This window comes from Actinia tenebrosa, unplaced genomic scaffold (genome assembly GCF_029948245.1).
Source record: "Actinia tenebrosa isolate PJP-AT-01 unplaced genomic scaffold, QUT_ActTen_1.0 PGA_scaffold3__52_contigs__length_22856419, whole genome shotgun sequence".
In the NCBI taxonomy this organism is placed as follows: domain Eukaryota; kingdom Metazoa; phylum Cnidaria; class Anthozoa; order Actiniaria; family Actiniidae; genus Actinia; species Actinia tenebrosa.
This window is the reverse complement of record NW_028292580.1, coordinates 7,258,039-7,278,574: the sequence shown is the minus strand read 5'-3', so window position 1 is coordinate 7,278,574 and position 20,536 is coordinate 7,258,039. Positions and strand designations below refer to the sequence as shown.

Here is a 20,536-nt window from a genome sequence, read left to right as displayed (position 1 = left end):
TATCAAAACATTGTTATTCCTTAAATCATTATAGAGAAAACTTAACGAGTGCAACTAGTGTATGCCGACGGTCATGTCCTTGCATACTTTGAACCAATCTCGTTTCATCATAGCTTCTCATTTCCCTTGTCTGACACAACTTGATAAAGAGTTGCCGATCTCTTCATTTCTTGGTCTCCAATATATTGCATCACAATGCTCAACGGCTGCTCCAAGATGCCAAAATTACACGGAAAATTAATCGCTCTGTAGCGATTGCATGATTTTGGCTTCGCGTTTACATGCTTCGTAGTGTTCATACTTCATGGTTTTTATCGCTACCAGTGTTCCTGTTCGAGTGAATGTTTTGATTCATCAGGGTTTATTATGTTCACATCCTGAATTTTGGCTCTCTTACTGGTCCTTTTTTCGGCATTCTTTGCGCCCCGCCTATTACTAGTTACTCTCTCACTATCATGGCGTTTTGCGTAATATTCTTTCCACTTCTGGTTTTTTGATTGCAGTTCATTGACATTCGTCCTTAGGAACTCGTTATCTTTTTGCAAGGTCTCATTTGCTCCTTGTTTTTCGGCGAGCTTGTTTCTGCAGTATTTCCTTAGTTGGTGGAGATTCTACATAGAGGACGATAATAGTAGGCCACACCGTCCAGAGATCGCTCTATTCCAGGGAATGCTTTCCTCACCATTTTGCCAAATAAATTGTTTGTTTTTCCCGGAAACTTTTAATTGAATATGGTCTTTACCTAATCTACTGTGATTTTACTGACATATCACTACATGGCAACATAAACGTATATTTCGATACTTACCATACCAACATTTGTGCTTCATAGTCATCGATTATTGTGGGTTGTACCGTGTGAACGCACAGGCAGAAGTCTCAAATATGCAAATTATCAGTGTGTTTTCACGTAAGACTTTAGGTCGTAAGATAGTAAAAACCGCACACATCCAAACACAATTCTTTTTTCTCACTGGTTAAGCGGGGTTTCATAATAATGGGATATGTCCGTTTTAGACTCCAGTTTGAACGACCTAGAGCCCTATATGAAAAGTCGGAGTTGTCGTCATCAGTAGAGCATGATCTTCTCTCGCCTGTTGTACTCTACGCGGAAGACTACGAGTTCAATAAGTATGTGAGGCATGCAAAAAATGCATGGCATAATAAAAAAAACAAAAAAAACATAAATAAATAATAAACTTTAATTAATTAATTAATTAATCAAAAAAAGTAGAAATAAAAAGGCGACCGTGATTTTCGAAAACGGACACAAACAAACAAATTGATAAAGAAAGAACTACACAAATGAACGAACGAACGAACCCATGAATGAATATAACACAAGCGGGATGAATGCTATTAGACTTCAATTTATCAAAAAACATGGACTTGAGGAAACCCTGCTACTAGGGTTCACTAAGCGCCTGTTTATGAAGGGTTGTCTTTTGTTCTTATGTCACTTGTGACTTAAAAGCACTACAGAAATCCAACAATCAAACAAATCAATCAACAAATAATTTTAACGGCCGACTAACACTTGTCGTTGTGCTAATATCTACTAATATGGCCAACATTTGGCCTTACGTTCTTTATAGATGTTATAGTTATAGTGCTTCTACACCAAACCTGAACAAGTAATTGAAATATTCACTCGGGCATCAATCGAACCCTAGTCTATACTTTTGTATGTTAAGTAAGCATGTGTGTACGAACTAATGAGATTTCGCGCTAATCTGGCAAATAAAGCCGTGCTACGAATATAATCCTTTAATTTAATTATAAAACAATATCTAATTTGTTCATTCGCCTCAAAGCGCCAAATTCAAATTCCTTAGACTTCGTGCTTTTCACTAAAAGCATGTCCCGCTTTAATTCTGGCTGATACAATTCAATATCTAAATAAAAGAATGGTGAAGTTACAGAAAAATCCGCCATGGGATTCTTGCTTGATTTTGTGTCTTTTGTAATGTGTTCCTCACTAACAAAAACATTGCAACTTGAAACCACTTCCAAACGTCAATGATTTTAAATCTGTCATTGCTTCAAACACAAAACAGGACCTAAATGCCATGAATATAAAACCGAAATGAAACTTTTTACAAATCTCTTAAATAGTCACAAGATAAAACAAAACGAATTTGGTTTAAAAGTGGCATCTCCATATCTGTCCTTAATAGTTATTTTAAGAGCATGCAGCCTTCCATCTCCTTGACAAGTAAAACCGAAATAAAACTTTATAAATCAAAATCGGTAATGTCCATAATAAGACTAGCTAATACAAAACGAATTTGGTTATACGTGGCATCAACAGGTGTGTTTTATATTATACCTTATTCCACTTAATTTTCGCGACTTCTAAATTTCGCGATTTTTTGATGGCGTTATTTCGCGACACTTAATTTTCGCGATTTTCCAATTTAGGTGAAAACTAAGTCACTTTATTTTCGCGATTCTCCGCACCCAAAGCTTAAATGTTCTTCAAATTAAATACCTTAAATGAAGCGAAAGCGATTCAAATAAAATGTATTTTAATAACACGAATTGTAACACAAAATATATACCTATTAGTATTTGTGGGCCAATGATAGTTCCAAATAAAACTGTAACTATAACTGCAAAAATCTGAAGGGCAATTAAGGTGAACTTCTGTTTATAGGACTAAAAAGATAGTCAACAAACAGCTGTGTATTAATTGTTCAAAGTATAAATTCTTCAACTGTGCATTGATGGAAAGAACTCAGATGGCGGCATAAATGGAATGATATGGGTCGACAGGTGGCATTGATATCTCGCCTTTCTCCCATCCCTTGTTGATATAGACCCTTCCCTCTGAGGTGGTAAGATAATTGTACAGTTCTACCAGCCAGGTAGCATGAATAGGTTTAAGAACAGATAGTTTGAGATCCACATCCACGTCTTCAATACTCTTCCGACTTTCTAGTTGTCTTTGGACTTCTCCGGAGTACCAAGCAGTAAACTTATCTTTGCAGAATTTCTTCGCAGGCCCATTAACTGATTATACTGTTATATGTTGTTTTGTTTTGTTTTTTGTTTTTTTTTTGGTTTTGGTTTTTTTGTTGTTTTTTTGCAAAAAGAAATCATTGAAAGAGCACTACAAGCTCTTTATGATAAGAATGAGGACACTCAATCATGTTAAGCATGTCTCTGATATTTACTGTTCGTTGCCTTAGCTCGTTCCTTATTATTTGTGGCTTACTTTGATTTTTCATGCATTAATGTAATCTATAAAATAACTTACTTTCAAAATAACAAAGCAGATGAAAGGTTCAAATAACAATAACCATAAAGACAAGTGTCCTCATTGATAATTTTATTCATATTTGATTATTCATTTAATCACAAGCTACGTAAAGCTAAATAAGATATAGGTATTATTTAGTGTCTTGTGTTTACTTGTAAAAAAAAACAAAAGTTAAACACATGAAAGAAATTGAGATATCATTTCCATTGTTTGTATGCTTATAGATTGCTTCTACTTGTTTGTATATATTATGCTCAAATTTCTTTTTTATTAGCAAACCCACAAAAAGATATCTAGAAACATTTTGTTAATAAGCTCATAATAGATCAAATAATAATATAAGTTTTTAGTACATACATGATATTTTCTTATAATAAAATTTTTTATGGCAATATTTGTGTCTAAACATCAATACTATATAGAGGGATGAAGTAATACTTTTATGCTTACCAACAATAGAAAGACATTAATCTCTAATCCCATTGTTTTCCTTCGCTCCAAATTGATTATTACTCTGACTATTAGGTTTTGCTTTACAGGTTTAATGTATTCAATATGTGTGCTTTATTTATACTAAACCAGCTACTATTTTACCTTGCATAACACTTGCATGAATCAGAGGGAATAGGGGGTCTCCACAGAAGTGGCAGCTTGTGTTGTCTGGATCAGACTTTTCTAATCCACATTAGCAATAATTTGTATCAGTAAAAGTCCTGGGAGGAATATATACACTCTTGCTAGGATTGTAAGAGCAGGAATAGTGCCCTTGCTCGGGTAACCATATCAGCATGATAAACTCATGTTTGAAAATCTCATAGCACCTATTTTGGTATGAAGTATTTTCACTCAAACTGTGTAAGATAATATGTTTAGCTTCCCTACCCTCCATGGTGACTGTCAAAAGCCCTTGTTTGTATGTGTTGTACACTTCTTTTGCATGTACTGTGTAATGTATTCATTGATTGACACATGTACCAACACTGTGAATTCGTCTTCGGAGGACCACTAGCTAAGTGTACAGGAAATGAAAAGATTTGCAATCTGATGAACTTCGTCGGTGACAAGGGCCGAGAAATGTATCTTTGTTTTGAGTGGGGAACAGTTAAGATTAGAGATGAGGAATTCAGCCAGAAAAAGGTGCTAGAAAAGGTCGCAGAAAAATTCCAAATACAAATCGAGTCAAAGAAAAATCCCATCATGGCGGCGGTACTCTTTGATAGACTACCACAACAGGGCGGTGAGTCGGTTGATGATTTTGTCACATATCTTAAAGTGCTTATAAGCCTTTACACAATATTTTCAGAATTGATTCTTTAGATAGTGAATAGTTGATTGTGAAAATATTTCGTCATTTGAATGTCGGGTCTTTGAGATACGAAGGTTTATATTTCCAATATGTTAATGACTATGACGTTTGAAGATAATTGACTGCGAAGACGCCAAAATAACCGTGAACAAAATCGCGCATAAATCTAGTGGAAAAAGCAAACGAAAGATAAAGCGGAAAGCAAAGCCACCGAAGAAAGTGTATGAGAATCCGCCAAGTAGAAAAGAAACATGTCGCCGGTGTGGCTATGAAGCTCATGAACAGGGCCAAAAATGTCCAACCAAGAGTGAAAAATGCAATGTCTGCCACAAAATTGGTCATTTTGCACGCGTGTCGAAAAACGCAGAGAAGTCAGTAGCATAAACGAAGTCAGCGAAGAAAGTAGTAGTGGTTTAGATATGAAGCTACTCGATGTTCTAAGCGTGAACACAAAGAAAGCCAAAGATAATGAATGGCGTCATATTTCCGGTCTGTAAGCGCTGAAGAGGCAAATTCCCAGTTATTTTACAATGTTTAGTTTATTTTAATTCAATTTGTCATAATGGAATGGGAATTAAGCAAAGATATTCAAGAAAACGATAAAAAATCAAAAAGGTTACATACACCACGTGTTACAGGTAGCAGCCCAGACCTTATATAGTTATATAGTTGATGAAAGCTAATGGTTCAAAAGAGGTTACTTTTAAAGAAATAGATCTAGATCTATATAAGGCGAGAGCAAAGTTGGTAGGATTTAGGACGACCGATACAAGTTGTCATTTCGAGGTATGTTGATAATATTGCTCAACAACAGAATATACACGTTTCATGGTAGGAATTGGAATGCTACTGTGATCCTGGAAAGCCTGATAAAATAAAAGTTCAAGTCAACAAGGATAAGGAGAAATTGTTTCTGATTACAATTTTTGTTATTACTGGACGAATTCAAGTTCAGGGAATGTATCATGATATATGGGCGACAAACAAATTTCCTTTCTTACGTGAGATGATTCAGAAATTAATCGACGATGGTGATGATCATGATTTATTGGTTCTGTCTCAGCAAAATTTTCTCGATAATCAGTTTGTAGCTCAAAATGCAGTTAATGGTGAGCATAATCCTAAATGCACCGAGTCAAGTCAAGACCAATCTCTCGATAAGATAATCTGTGTCAGAAACACTTGATAACATTGAACGTCATTTTATAGCTCTTAAAGCTTCTGTAGATGGCGAACTCTTTAAGTCAGTTCAAGAATTCACTACTTTAAGGTGGAACCAAACTAATTTAGAGCGAATTTTGGACAATTTTATTCTCGCTCGCTTCGCAAAACTTAAGATGTTTTAGGTGTTTAGCCTATTACGGCCGAAAATCAAACAGTGCTATTTTTAGTTTTTGGCTTTTTTCTCCTCATCCTCCTTAAATTTCCTGAATCTCGTCATCTGGTACAAATGCAGTCTGTGTATGAATTTGGATGGAAAGTCTTGGGCAAACGTTATGACGCCCCTTGAAAATTCGATCCAAAATTTGAAACATATAAGACTTCGCGCTGTACAAACATTACCATGGAATGGATTGCCTTGATGTTTTCACATATCTATTTTCAAGTATAGCGGATGAGCCTTACGAAAAATCAGCATCAAATCTTAAAAACTCCATCGAATAATTGCTGTTTTACTAATTGTCGTTGTAATCTCAAATATGAGAGTTTTGCACAATTCAAAATGGCTCCAAGGTTTTTCTTCAAACTTCCTACATCAATAAGCCAGAGCTTTATCTAGTAGTTGAATTCCTGCAGCTCGTCCTAACCAAATTCTAGAGAAAAAATTTTAAAAGATGTTTCCGAGGTATGAGTATAATTTCAAATAATGTCTGAAATGTGCAAGCTTTCTAAATTTATATTATTCATACCCGGCCAGAGTTTAGGGCACATTGGTATCAGGACAGTATAAAGTATCTCGTTTCTGGTAGTTTTCGGTATTTTAATCTAGCTGAAATTCTGGTATTGGTATTTATAAGTATTTACTTCTTTTGATCAACTCCTACAACCTTCATCACAGCTGTAATTCATTATGACAAGTACATACAGTTGTGAAGCAGAACAGGATATGTCAGACTTGCAATCCACTAGTGGAAAACAAATATCAGACCTAGAATCCTCTTCCACAAGTCAAAAACAAGCTCAAAGTGTTTCCGATGTATGGGTCTAAGTCAAACTAGTCATAAAATCATGTCTGGAAATGTGAAAGGACGACAACCAGGACGCCATGTGACGGCTGTCGACATACTTTTTCAACTTCCCCCCACCCCCCCCTTGCCATACATTATGAACGCAGCCTAAACAAACATAAACAATAAGATCTGACTAGCAGGGGCGACTTTTTATAAGTTGCTCTGCGGCCCCCGACTCAACTACTCTTTTGTTCTCATATTTATTTACTAATTGGTATACTTTTGTAATCGCCCACATTTAATATTCATAATTAATATATTTTTGGTTATTTAATACTTATAGGAGGATTTGAATTTGAAAAGTGTTGATGGAGTATGGAAGCTAGTTGGTTTAGTAGAACTTGGGGATGAGTACAACAACATGCACTCCATATTAAATGGTACATATATTATAAATATAACCCATAGACATTACATTAATTTAGAATTAATAACAGGAAAACAATAAAGAATTGAGCATGACCTGACCTCTAAAAAAGACTCTGAATTTGACTCCCCCTGACATACTGATATACTGCACACTGAATTTGTAATTAGTTAAGTGCGCGAGGCATCATGGGGCCTCGTGGCGAGTAAAAAAAAACATGCCGGATTGAAACGAATTTTTGAATCTTTGGAGTCTATTTATTCTCTTCTTACGAACGGAATCTTCTTGATTTTACATGGTCCATGGAGCCGGATCGGAATCGGAACTTTGGATTAAAATCTCAAAGCGTTAAACTGACATAAATCTTACGGAAATTGGAATTTTAAGTCTGCACGAAAATTTGGAATTGAATCTACAGATTATTGGAATCATGTCTACAGATCTTACTCGAAAAAGGAAAATAAGAGGCGGTCATCGGGGTTTGGAATTGAATCTACAAATTATTGGAATCATGTCTACAGATCTTACTCCAAAAAGGAAAATAAGGGGCCGTCATCGGGGTTCGGTGACCCAAACGATGATAATCGTGGATGAGATAATGGAGATCGACACACAAGCCGTAGCTAAACACGAGGCAAAGTTGAAGCAGTTAATGACGACACTGGAAGAAAAACTCAAACTGCTTCAAATGTTGCATCTTGTCAGCGACTAAGAAATAGAAAAGGAGATAGAAGAGGCTGACCGTTCAAGAGGTAACATCCAACTATATTTGTTTCAAATCGAAGGAAAACTGAAGCTTATCAGTAATGGAACCGAGGTAATTCAGAACAAACATGTAGGCCAACCATCAAAGGAATCACAGGAAATACCTGTTGTCGTTGCAACTGAAACTTCATCCAGGAATGATAACCAGTCTTCAAGTTCTGGTGATGTAGAATCACCTAGTCCACAAGTGCAACAAGAGCTGGGGAGTCCTGAAATTCAACAATCTTTAAGTACAAGTAATATTGAATCTGGAGGCCAACATCCTTTTAACACAGTAAGTGATTCGTACCAAACTTTGAATTTGGGGGCACAACAACATGTGTTAGGTCCACAGCTGTCAATCCCTACGATCCAAAGCCCTAGAGTTAAATTACCCATAGTTGACCCCAAGAAGTTTAATGGTGATTTAAGCAAATGGCAAGCCTTCTGGGATACATATGAAGCTTCAAAACACAATAACCAAACCTAAGCACCTATAGATAAGTTTAATTATCTGATTTCATTACTACAAGGCCCAGCCTCTGATGCAATTGCAGGTTTATCCATCACTAGTGCTAACTATCTGGAGGCAATAGAAATATTACAGAGAAGATTTGGCAATAAGCAGCAGATAATCAATAGACATATGGAAATAATTCTTAACCTTAACTCTGTGAGATCTGGATATCAAGTAAAGTAATTGAGACAGTTATATTACATCATATAATCACACGTACGCAGTTTTAAGTCACTAGGTGTACTCTCGAGCTGTTATGGAGCTCTTTTGACATCCATTGTCATGAATAAGCTCCCACAGGAATTGAAGTTGCTGATCAACCGAGAAGTGAAGGGTGAAGAAATGGAGCTGGATCGTTCGTTAAGGGTATTTGAAGCTGAGTTAGAGGCTAGAGAGCGTGCAGGGAAACACATCCCCACAGCTAGACAGCCTATCTCAAACCGCACCACACGTCTACCTACAGCAGCTACATTGGTGTCAGGAACCACAAGCATTAATACTGGCAGTGTCACCTGTTCCAACTGTAAACAAGCACATGCCTCTAATAGTTGTAATGTGGTCACAGACATAGCTGCAAGAAAGAGGATATTGATGAGCAGTGGAAGGTGTTTTATTTGTCTAAGGAGGGGTCATGTTAGCAAGGAATGTAGATCCAAGGGGAACTGTAACAAGGGTAAGGGACTTCATCACATCAGCATATGTAGCCAAGGAAGTAATATTGAACAATCAGTATCACAAGCACAAGACAAAACCTGAAGCATACATACAATACATACATACATACTTTATTATTTGGTACCTCAATTTGATATTTACAAGTCATAGATATATAAATTAACAAGAATTCAGGCACAAGCTACCTATAATAACCTAAAGGTTAGCCAAGATAGGCAGCTAGCATATTTACAATAATTATATAAAATTTGATTGTCGAGAGAGGTATATTAATTTTAATTACAATATAATCATATTCATATAAGAAAAAAATATATAATATATTACAAGAATTAAATAAATAAGCAGCAAAATAATCATAGAAAATATACAATAAATAAATAAACACTAATATTAATAGATCAGGAAAAAAAAACAATCTAGCAATTTGCTACGTATTGATTTAATAAAATTATTTCTGGTAGTTCTTTTTAAGAGCGACTTTCTGTAAAAATCCACCAAACGGCGGCACAGTCAAAAAATCGATTTCGCTCATATTTTGTCCATAGGTAGCCTATAGTGTGAAATGAAACGTGCTGTAGTTAGTTTTTTTAAATATTGCTTTGTTTGGCGAGAATTTGAGAAAAACGATTTTGACCGGAAACGGCACTGAAATCGCCTTTCGCAAAGGTCAAAACTATCAGATTCTAATGAGCCTCGCGCTGGAATACTACGGCTCTGAACATCGTTGAAACACTATATTTTCTTTTTTAGTATATCTCTTCTTAGTTTGGCATTGAAATACTTCCATAATTTTATTTATTTTCGTCTGGAGAAAATTACAAAGTTAAGCTATAATCGTCAAATTGCTTGTAAACAAATCATAGGGTCTGAAAATCGCTTACGTTTCATATGTGCTCTTCCTCCAAATTGCTCAAAAACTATCTTGTAGGCTTTATAAGACAATAATCTTCCACAATATAAAGAGAAATCCCTGGGCAAATTATTTTGACTGAGCCGCTGGAGAGCTTTTTGATCAGCTATTTAGCAATCTTTTTGGCTCGTGGTATATTGCGTGACGTGACAAGCTATTTCAGAAATCTCTAAAAATCGACTTCAAGAATAGTGAAATCGATGAAGATTAAGTATTTCTTTCAATTCTAGAATTTTAAGCTATTATTTGGAAAATTTTTGGACTGTTTGTTTACCTCCGAGGTCATGAACCTTGAATCTTGCGTTACATTGTAGTCAACAGAAATGACCAGGGACTTTGCTGCGATTCCTGATCATAAATGGTTACAAAAGATTTTTTAATTTCTAGGCGTGCCGTAAAACATTTGTGCTTGCAGTCTTTCTTACTTAGTTTTAGCGAGCAAATTAAATATATATCAAAGATTTCGATGCAGGTTTGCTATCATTTGTTTTGGAACAAAATTTCATAAATGGGATTGCTGAGTGGCAGTTTGTACATTTTAATAAGGTGCTATAACTACGCACAAAAATCCCGTGAGAATGTTGTTTTTATCACTATATTGCTGTGAAACACTCAAAATAAATCAGTAGTAAAATGGAAGCGCACTGTTCATTTTACACGCTTGTTGGAGGGCATTGTACCTACGATCGGAGAGACAGGAAGCACTCAACAGAGATGGTTCCTTTGTTAACGTGCACAAAAGATATTTCTTCTCACAAATCACTTTGGAGCTTTCAAGATGTTGACAATGAAGTTGATTTAATTCTTGCCCGTGCATCAATATTTGAACGCTCGGAAAACATCGAGTCAATGAGCATTTGTCCCTTCCATCGCCTCACTCTTGGAATTGGATGGAAAAGAAGTAGTACCAGGTGTAGCGTTCCTCAAATGCTATCTTGTCATGCCGATAAAGCAAAATTACCAAAGGGGGATCGAGGAATGTCAAAAGTACTCTCTCGCCAAGTAAAAAGACAAAGGGGTATTTTGATTCCAGTTGGTTCAGGTAATATCAAGTAAATCGATAACTTTTCATTCCTGAGAATAAAGACATTTAAATATTAAGATGAAATTATTTATGGTCAAGGGTTGTGCCGATCGTGCAGAGAGAAACTTCAAACCTTTACTGAAGTACAAGAAGATGAAGAACACTCAACAAACAAGGAGGAAGCAAAGGAAATCGAAAGTCTGATTGACGGAATGTACAACTTGAGTTTGGTAAGCAGCAACTAGTTTTCTTTATTCCACACCATTCAAAATACTTAGACCGCAATGCTTGATGGGTACACACCGTAGAATATACCACCAACTATATAACGACGCCCTTTCTGGATTCTGATTGGCCCGCCAATTTTCAATGGTTTGAGATAGATAAATGTGAGGCCGCTGATTCAAAGAACTTATTAAATGGGATAGGTTTGATGTTATTTTCTTCAGATAGCATTTGTATCCCATATTTCTTTCTTCAGGTCTGCTGACTCACAGTAAGTTTAAGTTAACTTGTGTGTATTTTTATATCAAGGTCGAGAAACTTCAAACCCTTGAAGTACAAGAAGATAAAGAAAACCTCCCAGTAAAGACGGGGAAACCGAGAGAACTTCCCGATTCTGTAGAAATCGAAAGTCTGACAGATGGAATAACCAACTTGAGTTTGGTAAGCGGCAACTAGCCTTCTTATTCCATACCAACGAAAATACCTAGACCGCAATGCCATACAGCCAATTATATAACCAGGCCTTTTCTGGCTTCTGATTGGCCCGCCTATTTTCAATGGTTAGGGATAAATACTGTATGCGCAAGGCCAAATTTAAAAACTTTGACTATTTCAACTACAAAAATATATCTGAAAATATGCATGGATACCATTGATGACATTTTCTTCACATAGCCTTCGTAATAGATTACCAAAAAAATATCAGTGGAGCTATCACATAAATTTTCTTCAGGTCTGCCGACTCATGTTGAGCTTACTTTTTTTTATCAAGGATGGTGACAAAAAATCAGCTGATTTCCTGGGAACTAGCACTCCAGCAGCCGAGCGACCATCATGTCTCTTTGAAGCCGATGTGCGTTTGGAAAGTTTGTCCCTGCATTCAGATATTTCAGATGATTCTACCTCGAAAGTGCGCGAGAAAGATAGCGCCAAGTATCACCTTAATAGGTTTTTTAAAAGTAGAGATATCAGCCCCGTGCGATCCTGTTTAGATAAACCGTGGAGTGAAGCTGGAGACCGGACCAAGCGATATTACGTGAGGAAAGCTAGCCAAGCCGTAGCAGTATCTTTAAACATGATGGCACCTAATGATTCTGATGAATTGTGGCATTCCCTAGTTGGTTCAAAGGCAATTCAAAAGCAGATACCGACATCATCAAACGACGCTGAAAGTGTAGACAACGCCCTACTTGAATGCCTTGTCCAGTGTCATAATGAGGCAGATCAGTGGGATACCCGCAGACAGATACTATCTATCATGGTTGAGAAAATAAGCTACAAGACTCTTTGCATGTGGATCCCGGATCTGAGTCGATATCGCTATCAAATCGCCAAAAAACACTCACTAATTCATGGTAAGGGAGTGCCTGTTCCAAGACCGTGTCATACGAGAATGCGTGTTCCTCAAGAAAAATTGGACCATTTTATTTGCTTCATAACGAGCCAGCATATCATCCAGGATTTGCCCTTTGGCGAGAAGAAGCTCACCCTGTCGTCTAATGAAGTAATCACAGTACCCAATGTTATCAGGTCGATGGTTCCAGAACGCATTGTCAAACAATATCAGCAGTACTGTTCAGAAACCAAATTTAGTCCGCTAAGTCGGAGCACTCTTCTTCGAATTTTAGAAGTTTGTACAGCATCGGTTCGAAAGTCCCTACAGGGCCTGGATTATATTACGGCCTCTGGTGCGAAAGGCTTTGATGACTTGATGGAAGCAGTTGAAAAGCTAGGAGATCTGGGCATGGGTATGTCTTTGGCCAAAGAGAAGAAACAGCAGTTGGCGTTGTGCAAGCGTTATCTGAAAAGTGACTATAAGGTAATGGCCTACCACTAGGGAGTGGGATGGGTGGGGTAGGAGAGGCAGGATGGTAGTAGAGTGGTCCATTAACCTCATGTATTAATACGTAATATTTCTGACCTTGACGATAGGTCCATATTTCTATGTCATCTGATGTACCAGACCACTGTCGAAAATACACTCTAAGCGATCCAACCGCGAAAGATTACCAGTGTGCATGTGATCACATCCATGATGGCCATTGTGCACGTTGTGACCTCTTGACTTCAATCATTAACGAAATCGAGAAATCACCTGACAAGATATCTGGAACCCAAGATGAAGTAGACGATTTAACCTTCACCATTGAACAAGCAAAGCACAGCATTCTTGCTTGGAAGTCCCATCTACTTCGTTCCATTAACCAGGAGGACGCAAGGCTTGACTTGATAGATAAATTAGATGATCAATCAGTCTTTTTAGTCCAAGACTGGGCGATGAAATATTTACCCAGAAAGTATCGTGAAAGCCAAAGGGATTGGTACGGAAAACGTGGGATACCCTGGCATATCACTGTGGCGTTCAGACGTGGGCAAAACAACGAGCTCGAGATGACCACCATTGTTCACATTTTTCAATCTTGTAGCCAAGAAAGTGATGTAGTCTTGGTTATCATGGCCGATGTAATAAGGCAGCTAAAAGGCGTTATGCCCAACCTCGAATCAGTGTATTTTAGATCAGACAATGCAGGGTGTTATCACTCGGCATTGACCATTGCCAACGCAAAAAAAGTCGGGGGAAAATTTGGTGTCAATGTTCGAAGGATGGACTTTTCCGACCCACGGGGGGGGGGGGGGGGGGGGGGAAGGAGCCTGCGACAGAAAAGCAGCGACTATAAAATCCCACATGCGTCTATTCCTCAACGCAGGCAATGACATTGAAACTGCTGTCCAGATGAAGAGAGCAATTGAATCTTCAGGTGGAGTTCCAAATGTTAGTGTCACGCTTTCGGGTTTGCCAGATACATCAGCTCTTAAAACTTTCAAGTGGGCGGGAGTCAGTTATGTCAATAACGTTGAGTACGGTGAAAATGAGCTGCGCATTTGGAAAGCGTACAATATCGGATCTGGAAACCTCATTTCTTGGAAAAGGTTTGCCAAAAATTGTAAAGCTGAAATACCGACTCTTCCGGTAATTGAGAGCAGTATGGCCCAAAAGATCCAGTTCGCAGCGCCGAGGTCTGGAAAGAAAGTCAGTGACACACCAACAGATAACGACGAAGAAGAGTCGGACAGTGAGCTCCCAGTCAACCCTTCATTTGACAAATTCTTCTGCTGCCCCGTAGGGTATTCTAACTTACAGTATCACCTTGAATGTGGAAGGCATAAGAAGGTGCTGGAGCAGGGAACCCTGCAAGACAAGGCTATGATTGATTATGCAAATAAGCTCGAACAAGGTAGTACCAGGTTACAAGAAGTTGCTGTTGGTTCTTCGTACGATAAAGAGGTCAGCTCCAATCTACAGTCTCTACCGAAGGGTTGGGCCCTAAAAACCATGCGACGAGGAAAGTTCACGGCCGCCCAAAAAGATTACCTTCTTAAGAAATTTAACATTGGTAGAGATACTGGAAGAAAACAAGACCCGTCTACTGTTGCTAAGGAGATGAGGCGCGCAAAAGATGCTGATGGTAATCGCTTGTTCTCTAATAGGAAGGACTTTCTAACAAGTCAGCGAATAGCAAGTTTCTTTTCAAGAATTGCTTCAAAAAGCAACGTTGGTTTGATTGCAGAAGAAGCTGCAGAAGAAGAAGAAGAAGATGATGATGATGGCGATGAGGATGAAGGTGTATGCAGTGCTAGACAGGAAAAGACATTGGAAGAGTTGAGAATACTAGTAACAAAGGAAATAGGCCTCAGTCATCCTACCATGTATGACACACATAATATTTGCGAACTCCTTTCCAATGGGAAACTCAGTGCTAAGTTCAGTGTTTCTGCATTACGAGATGCGTGCTTTTACTTCGACCTTGATGTTTCTGAAATCAAAGCCAAGCGAAAGAAACCGTATGTCGACAAGTTGCAGCAGTTGGTAGAATCGTGTACCTGTTATCAAGCAAAGCTAATTAGATGAATTGAAAAGCTTATAAACCTAACTATGAGTATGACGAGTGTGTTTTGTTTTGTTTTTTATCATTCACACATCAGTTCTACTAATTAAGCATACTCAAACAGCGTGGGCTACCTGTGTTGTCGCGGATCTCTTGAGCTTTCAGTGGCATGAATGGGTTAAGTTTAAATCGAGAAGTAGGGAAAAAAAGCAGGCGAGTATCGAGGAAAAAAGGAAAGGACGGTCTGCTTGTTGTTATGAAAATATCTACTTCTGCGTGAGGCAATTTTATTGCGGACAAAAAAAAGGCAAATTAATTCAGTGTTTACCGGGACTCTGTGCCGCCTTCACAACAATTTAGTGTAACGCAAGATTCAAGCTTCATGATCTTGGAGGTAAACAAACAGTTCAGAAATCTTCCAAATAATAACTCGAAGTTCTATAAATAAAAGAAATACTTAATATTCATCGATTTCACTATTTTTTAAGACGATCTTTAAAGATTTTTGAAATATCGTGGCGAATTTCTATCATGTCACGCAATATACAACGAGCCAAAAAATTGCTAAATAGCTGATCAGAAAGCTCCCCAGCAGCTCAGTCAAAATAAATTGCCCAGCGATTTTTCTGCATATTTTGGAAGATTATTGTCTCATAAAGCCTACAAGACAGTTTTTGAGCAATTTGGAGGAAGAGCACATATGAAACGTAAGCGATTTTCAGACTCTATGATTTGTTTACAAGCAATTTGGCGATTATAGCTTAAATTTGTAATTTTCTCCAGACGAAAATAAATAAAATTATGGGAGTATTTCAATGCCAAACTAAGAAGAGATATACTAAAAAAGAAAATATAGTGTTTCAACGATGTTCAGAGCCGTAGTATTCCAGCGCGAGGCTCATTAGAATCTGATAGTTTTGACCTTTGCGAAAGGCGATTTCAGTGCCGTTTCCGGTCAAAATCGTTTTTCTCAAATTCTCGCCAAACAAAGCAATATTTAAAAAAACTAACTACAGCACGTTTCATTTCACACTATAGCCTACCTATGGATAAAATATGAGCGAAATCGATTTTTTGACTTGTGCCACGAAAAGTCGATATTGGTCGATTTTTACAGACAGTCGCTCTTAAATTTTCATCAACTGAATTCCAAATTTTTACTCCTATATACTTAATGTTAAATAAGCCATAGTTGGTCCTAGCTTTAGGAAGAGAATAGGAAGACTTTGCAGCTAATCTTGTATTATAATTATGTCTCTGATTCACTGGTTGGAAGTAATGTTCAAAGGTACTAGGGAGATTTCCTGAATAAAAATCAAACATAAATAAAGCTGTATGTAGATAGACTAGATCCTCCAATTTCAGGATATTTAACCTAAGAAAAAGTGGACTAGTGTGATCAATATAATGAGAAAAAGTCATAAGTCTGACTGCTTTTTTTTGAAGAATGAACAGAGGAGTAAGAACAGATTTATAAGTATGGTCCCAAAATATAAGGCCATATATTAAGTAAGGGTAAATTAGAGAATAATAGAGACTTGTTAAAATTTCTAAGTTATTATAATGATGGGCTTTGGATATAATTCCAATGCTGCGTTTGATTTTATTTGAAATATAGGCAACATGAGGTTTCCAATTAAGATAACTGTCAATCATAACACCAAGATATTTAAGATGCTGTTTTTGCTCAAGAGACTTGTTGTTTATGTTGATTGATATGTCATGTACCTTTTTGTGAATAGAATGAAAAATGATAAAATTGGATTTGTCAATGTTTAAAGGCAACTTATTTGCACAAAGCCATGAATAAACATTCATTAGTTCATTATTAATAGTAGATTCAAGGCTCAATAAACTTTTATTAGGATAGAAAAGATTGCTGTCATCTGCAAATAAATGAAAAGAGAACAAGGTAGATGAATTGCACATATCATTAATGTATAGAAGAAAAAGGATGGGTCCAAGGAGTGAGCCTTGAGGAACACCACAGGTTATCGGTAGAGTTTTAGAGCAAACACTTCCAAGAGAAACAAATTGCTTTCTGTTATGCAAATAAGAAGAGAGCCAATTTCCTGCTACTTCACGTATGCCATAATGCTCAAGCTTAGAAAGAAAATTTGATGGTCAACAGTATCGAAGGCTTTTCTTAGATCCAAAAAGATTCCACAAGAGTAATTACCACTTTCAATAGCACATTAAATGCTATTAGTAATTAATAAAATGGCATGAGTAGTGGAATGTTTCTTACGAAATCCAAACTGCTTATCGTAAAGAACATTATTCCTATTTATAAATTCAAGTAGCCTACTACTACACAGAGCATTCCAGGAATGATCACCTAGCCAACTTAAAATTAGCAGATCCAATTGCTGAAGACTAAGATGCGGAGATTGATATTGTTATTGGATCTGATCAGTATTGGAAATTAGTGACAGGATGTGTGGTTAAAGGGGAGAGTGGTCCAATAGCACTACATACCAAACTGGGATGGGTCCTTTCTGGACGCTTGGAAGAAGATGCCCAACATGACACAGGCGCCACAGTAAACCTTGTAACACAGACTCTTGCCCTAAGAACTAGTAATATCAATTGTGATCTCAGAACCTACAGGGACTTAGAAACATTGCGCATCACACAACCAGAAAAATCAGTGTACGATTAGTTTGTTGATACCATCTCATTCAAGGATGGAAGATATGAAGTGCACTTACCCTGGAAGGATCCAAGACCAGCCCTTCCAGACAATTATGAACTCAGTCTAAAGCGTTTGAATGGACTACTCACACGACTACGACAAATACCTGATATGCTGCTAGAATATGACGCTGTCATCAAAGATCAGATAGAGAGAGGAATTTTTGAAGTGGTGGATAAGTCAGAACCTTATGAAGAAGGTAAGGTCCATTACTTACCCCATCATCCAGTTGTAAGGAAGGACAAAAGTACAACAAAGTTGCGAGTTGTTTATGATGCCTCATGCAAGTCAACGAGTCCTTCCCTAAATGATTGTCTTTACACTGGTCCTGCTATGTCACAGAAGATAATGGAAATCATTCTGAAATTCAGATCTTACAAGGTAGCTTTAGCTGGTGATATAGAGAAGGCATTTCTGAACATATCTGTAATCAAGGAAAATAGAGATGTCTTAAGATTTCTTTGGATTGACGATGTGACTAAAGACACTTCCATCGTAGTGGTATTACGATTCACTAGAGCTGTATTTGGAGTAACTTCGAGCCCATTTCTACTAAATGCAACTCTAAACTTTCATTTGGAACGGTACAGAAAACAAGATCCAGACTTCGTGGACACTATGATGCGTGCAACCTATGTAGATGATGTTAGCACAGGAGCTGAGAAAGTAGAGCAGGCGTATGAACTCTACTTGAAATCTAAGGTCAGACTAGCTGAAGGAGGATTTAATCTTAGAAAGTTCATTTCCAACTCTGCAGAATTAAGGCGGCGAATAGAAGACAATGAAGCAAGCATAGAGTGCATGAAATCATCCCCTACAACAGAGTTGCACCACTCAAACATTGACACCCACGGTGAAGAACAAACCCCTAACAAGTCTAATAGCAGTACAACAACCCACAAGATCCTAGGAGTACAGTGGAACTTTAAGGAAGATCAATTCATTTATGATCTGAATTCTCTAGGAATGTATGCCAATGGCCTTGAGCCTACTAAGAGGAACGTTGCGGCTGTTGCTGCAAAACTGTACGACCCTATTGGATTCTTATCCCCAGTCACTCTACAAATAAAGATAATTTTACAAGATATATGCACTACAAAGGTTGATTGGGAGGAAGAGTTGAATGATGAATTGAATAAAAAAAAGGGAGGAAAATAGTTGAAACATTACGGAACTCGGAGCCTATTCTATTAGACCGTTCCTATTTTGGTGAGGTCAAGGAGCAAGTTTTGTCCTGCAACTACCATGAATTCTGCGATGCTTCAAATAAGGCATACACAGCCGTAGTGTACTTATGTCAGGTTTGTAGGATCTAAAACAAGAGCAGCTCCGTTTGACACACAGTCCACTCCCCGGTTAGAACGTTTGGCAGCACTGATCCTAGCAAGACTCATCACGACTATAATCAAGGCATTGGAGAGCGAAGTTCCAGCAGATAGCATTACCTGTTGGAGTGACTCGACAGTAGCTCTCTATTGGATAACACAAGTTGATAAGGAATGGAAACAGTTCGTTCAAAATAGAGTTTTGACAAGGCAAGGACTCATCGATAGAACCACCAGCTGAATGCTTTGACGAAATGACAGTTAAGGAGCAAGTTAAGCAGGTTGTACTAGTAACTGCCGAAGAACAACCAAAGTGCATGAATGATATTATCAAGTGTGAGAGGTTCAGCAGCCTCCAAAGACTCTTACGAGTTACAGCCATGGCCATCAAGTTTGTCAGGATCCTTCAATCAAGAATGAAAGTCAGAAAGAAGGAACAAGGATGAAGAAGTGAAGGACATCACAAAGACTGATCTGAAGAAAGCAGAGCTACTTTGGATTAGGGAAGCACAATGCAACATGTCAAGGAACCATCGGTTTAAGTACTGGAAACAAGAATTCGGAGTATTCACTGATGAAGATGGAATCCTGCGATGCGGAGGAAGAATATCCAATGCAAACCTACCTTACGGAACTAAGCACCCAACACTATTGGATGCTAATAATGAATTCTCAGTGCTTCTAATAAGGGATTGTCAGTCGAGGATGATGCATAATGGAGTAAAGGATACTCTCACAGAACTCAGAGCAAGATTCTGCTTGGTCAAGGGAAGGCACACAGTGAGAAAGGTTATCCATGGTTGCGTTGTTTGCCGTAAGTTCGAAGAGAGACCCTACAACGCATCTTTATCGCCGCCACTTCCAGAGTCAAGAATCAAGGAATCACCACCATTCACCTTCACTGGAATAGAATTTGCAGGACCCTTTCATGCAAGTGAAGGAAAGAAGAAACCAAGTTACAAGGTATGGATTTGTCTCTACACGTGCTGTGTGACAAGAGCCTTACATTTGGATGTTGTACCAATTATGACGCCAGAAGCCAAAAATGAGAAGCCAAAAATTATATCAGATAACGGAACCACCTTCCAAGCCGCAAGCAAGAGGATAACAGCATTAATGAATGACTTTAAAGTACGCCGATATTTGGCAGAACAAAGAATTGAATGGTCATTCAATTTGCCAAGGACCCCTTGATGGGGAGGATTCTTCGAAAGACTAGTGAAGTCTACCAAGAGATGTTTAAAGAAAACATTGGGTAGAGCAAGTCTCACATATGAAGAACTGCTCGCTACTGTTATCGAGGTTGAGGCGATACTCAACTCCAGACCATTATCGTATGTGACAGTTAATGACATGGAAGAACCG

General features: G+C 37.8%; 2 protein-coding genes across 2 annotated transcripts; both read left to right on the top strand.

Moving 5' to 3' along the window:
* The first annotated feature begins 17,957 nt into the window (after positions 1 to 17,957).
* On the top strand, positions 17,958 to 19,004 carry LOC148908370 (uncharacterized). Its single transcript, XM_089035844.1, has one exon. The coding sequence runs from the start codon at positions 17,958 to 17,960 to the stop codon at positions 19,002 to 19,004; it is 1,047 nt and encodes a 348-aa protein (XP_088891970.1).
* A 686-nt stretch (positions 19,005 to 19,690) lies between these two features.
* On the top strand, positions 19,691 to 20,365 carry LOC148908369 (uncharacterized). Its single transcript, XM_089035843.1, has one exon. It carries the CDS (start codon positions 19,691 to 19,693, stop codon positions 20,363 to 20,365), a length of 675 nt encoding a protein of 224 aa, XP_088891969.1.
* The last annotated feature ends 171 nt before the right edge of the window (positions 20,366 to 20,536 follow it).

What these genes read in the sequence shown, in the direction of transcription:
- LOC148908370 (XM_089035844.1), top strand. Translation starts at nt 17,958, where the DNA reads ATGCTGCTAGAATATGACGCTGTCATCAAAGATCAGATAGAGAGAGGA.
- LOC148908369 (XM_089035843.1), top strand. Translation starts at nt 19,691, where the DNA reads ATGTCAAGGAACCATCGGTTTAAGTACTGGAAACAAGAATTCGGAGTA.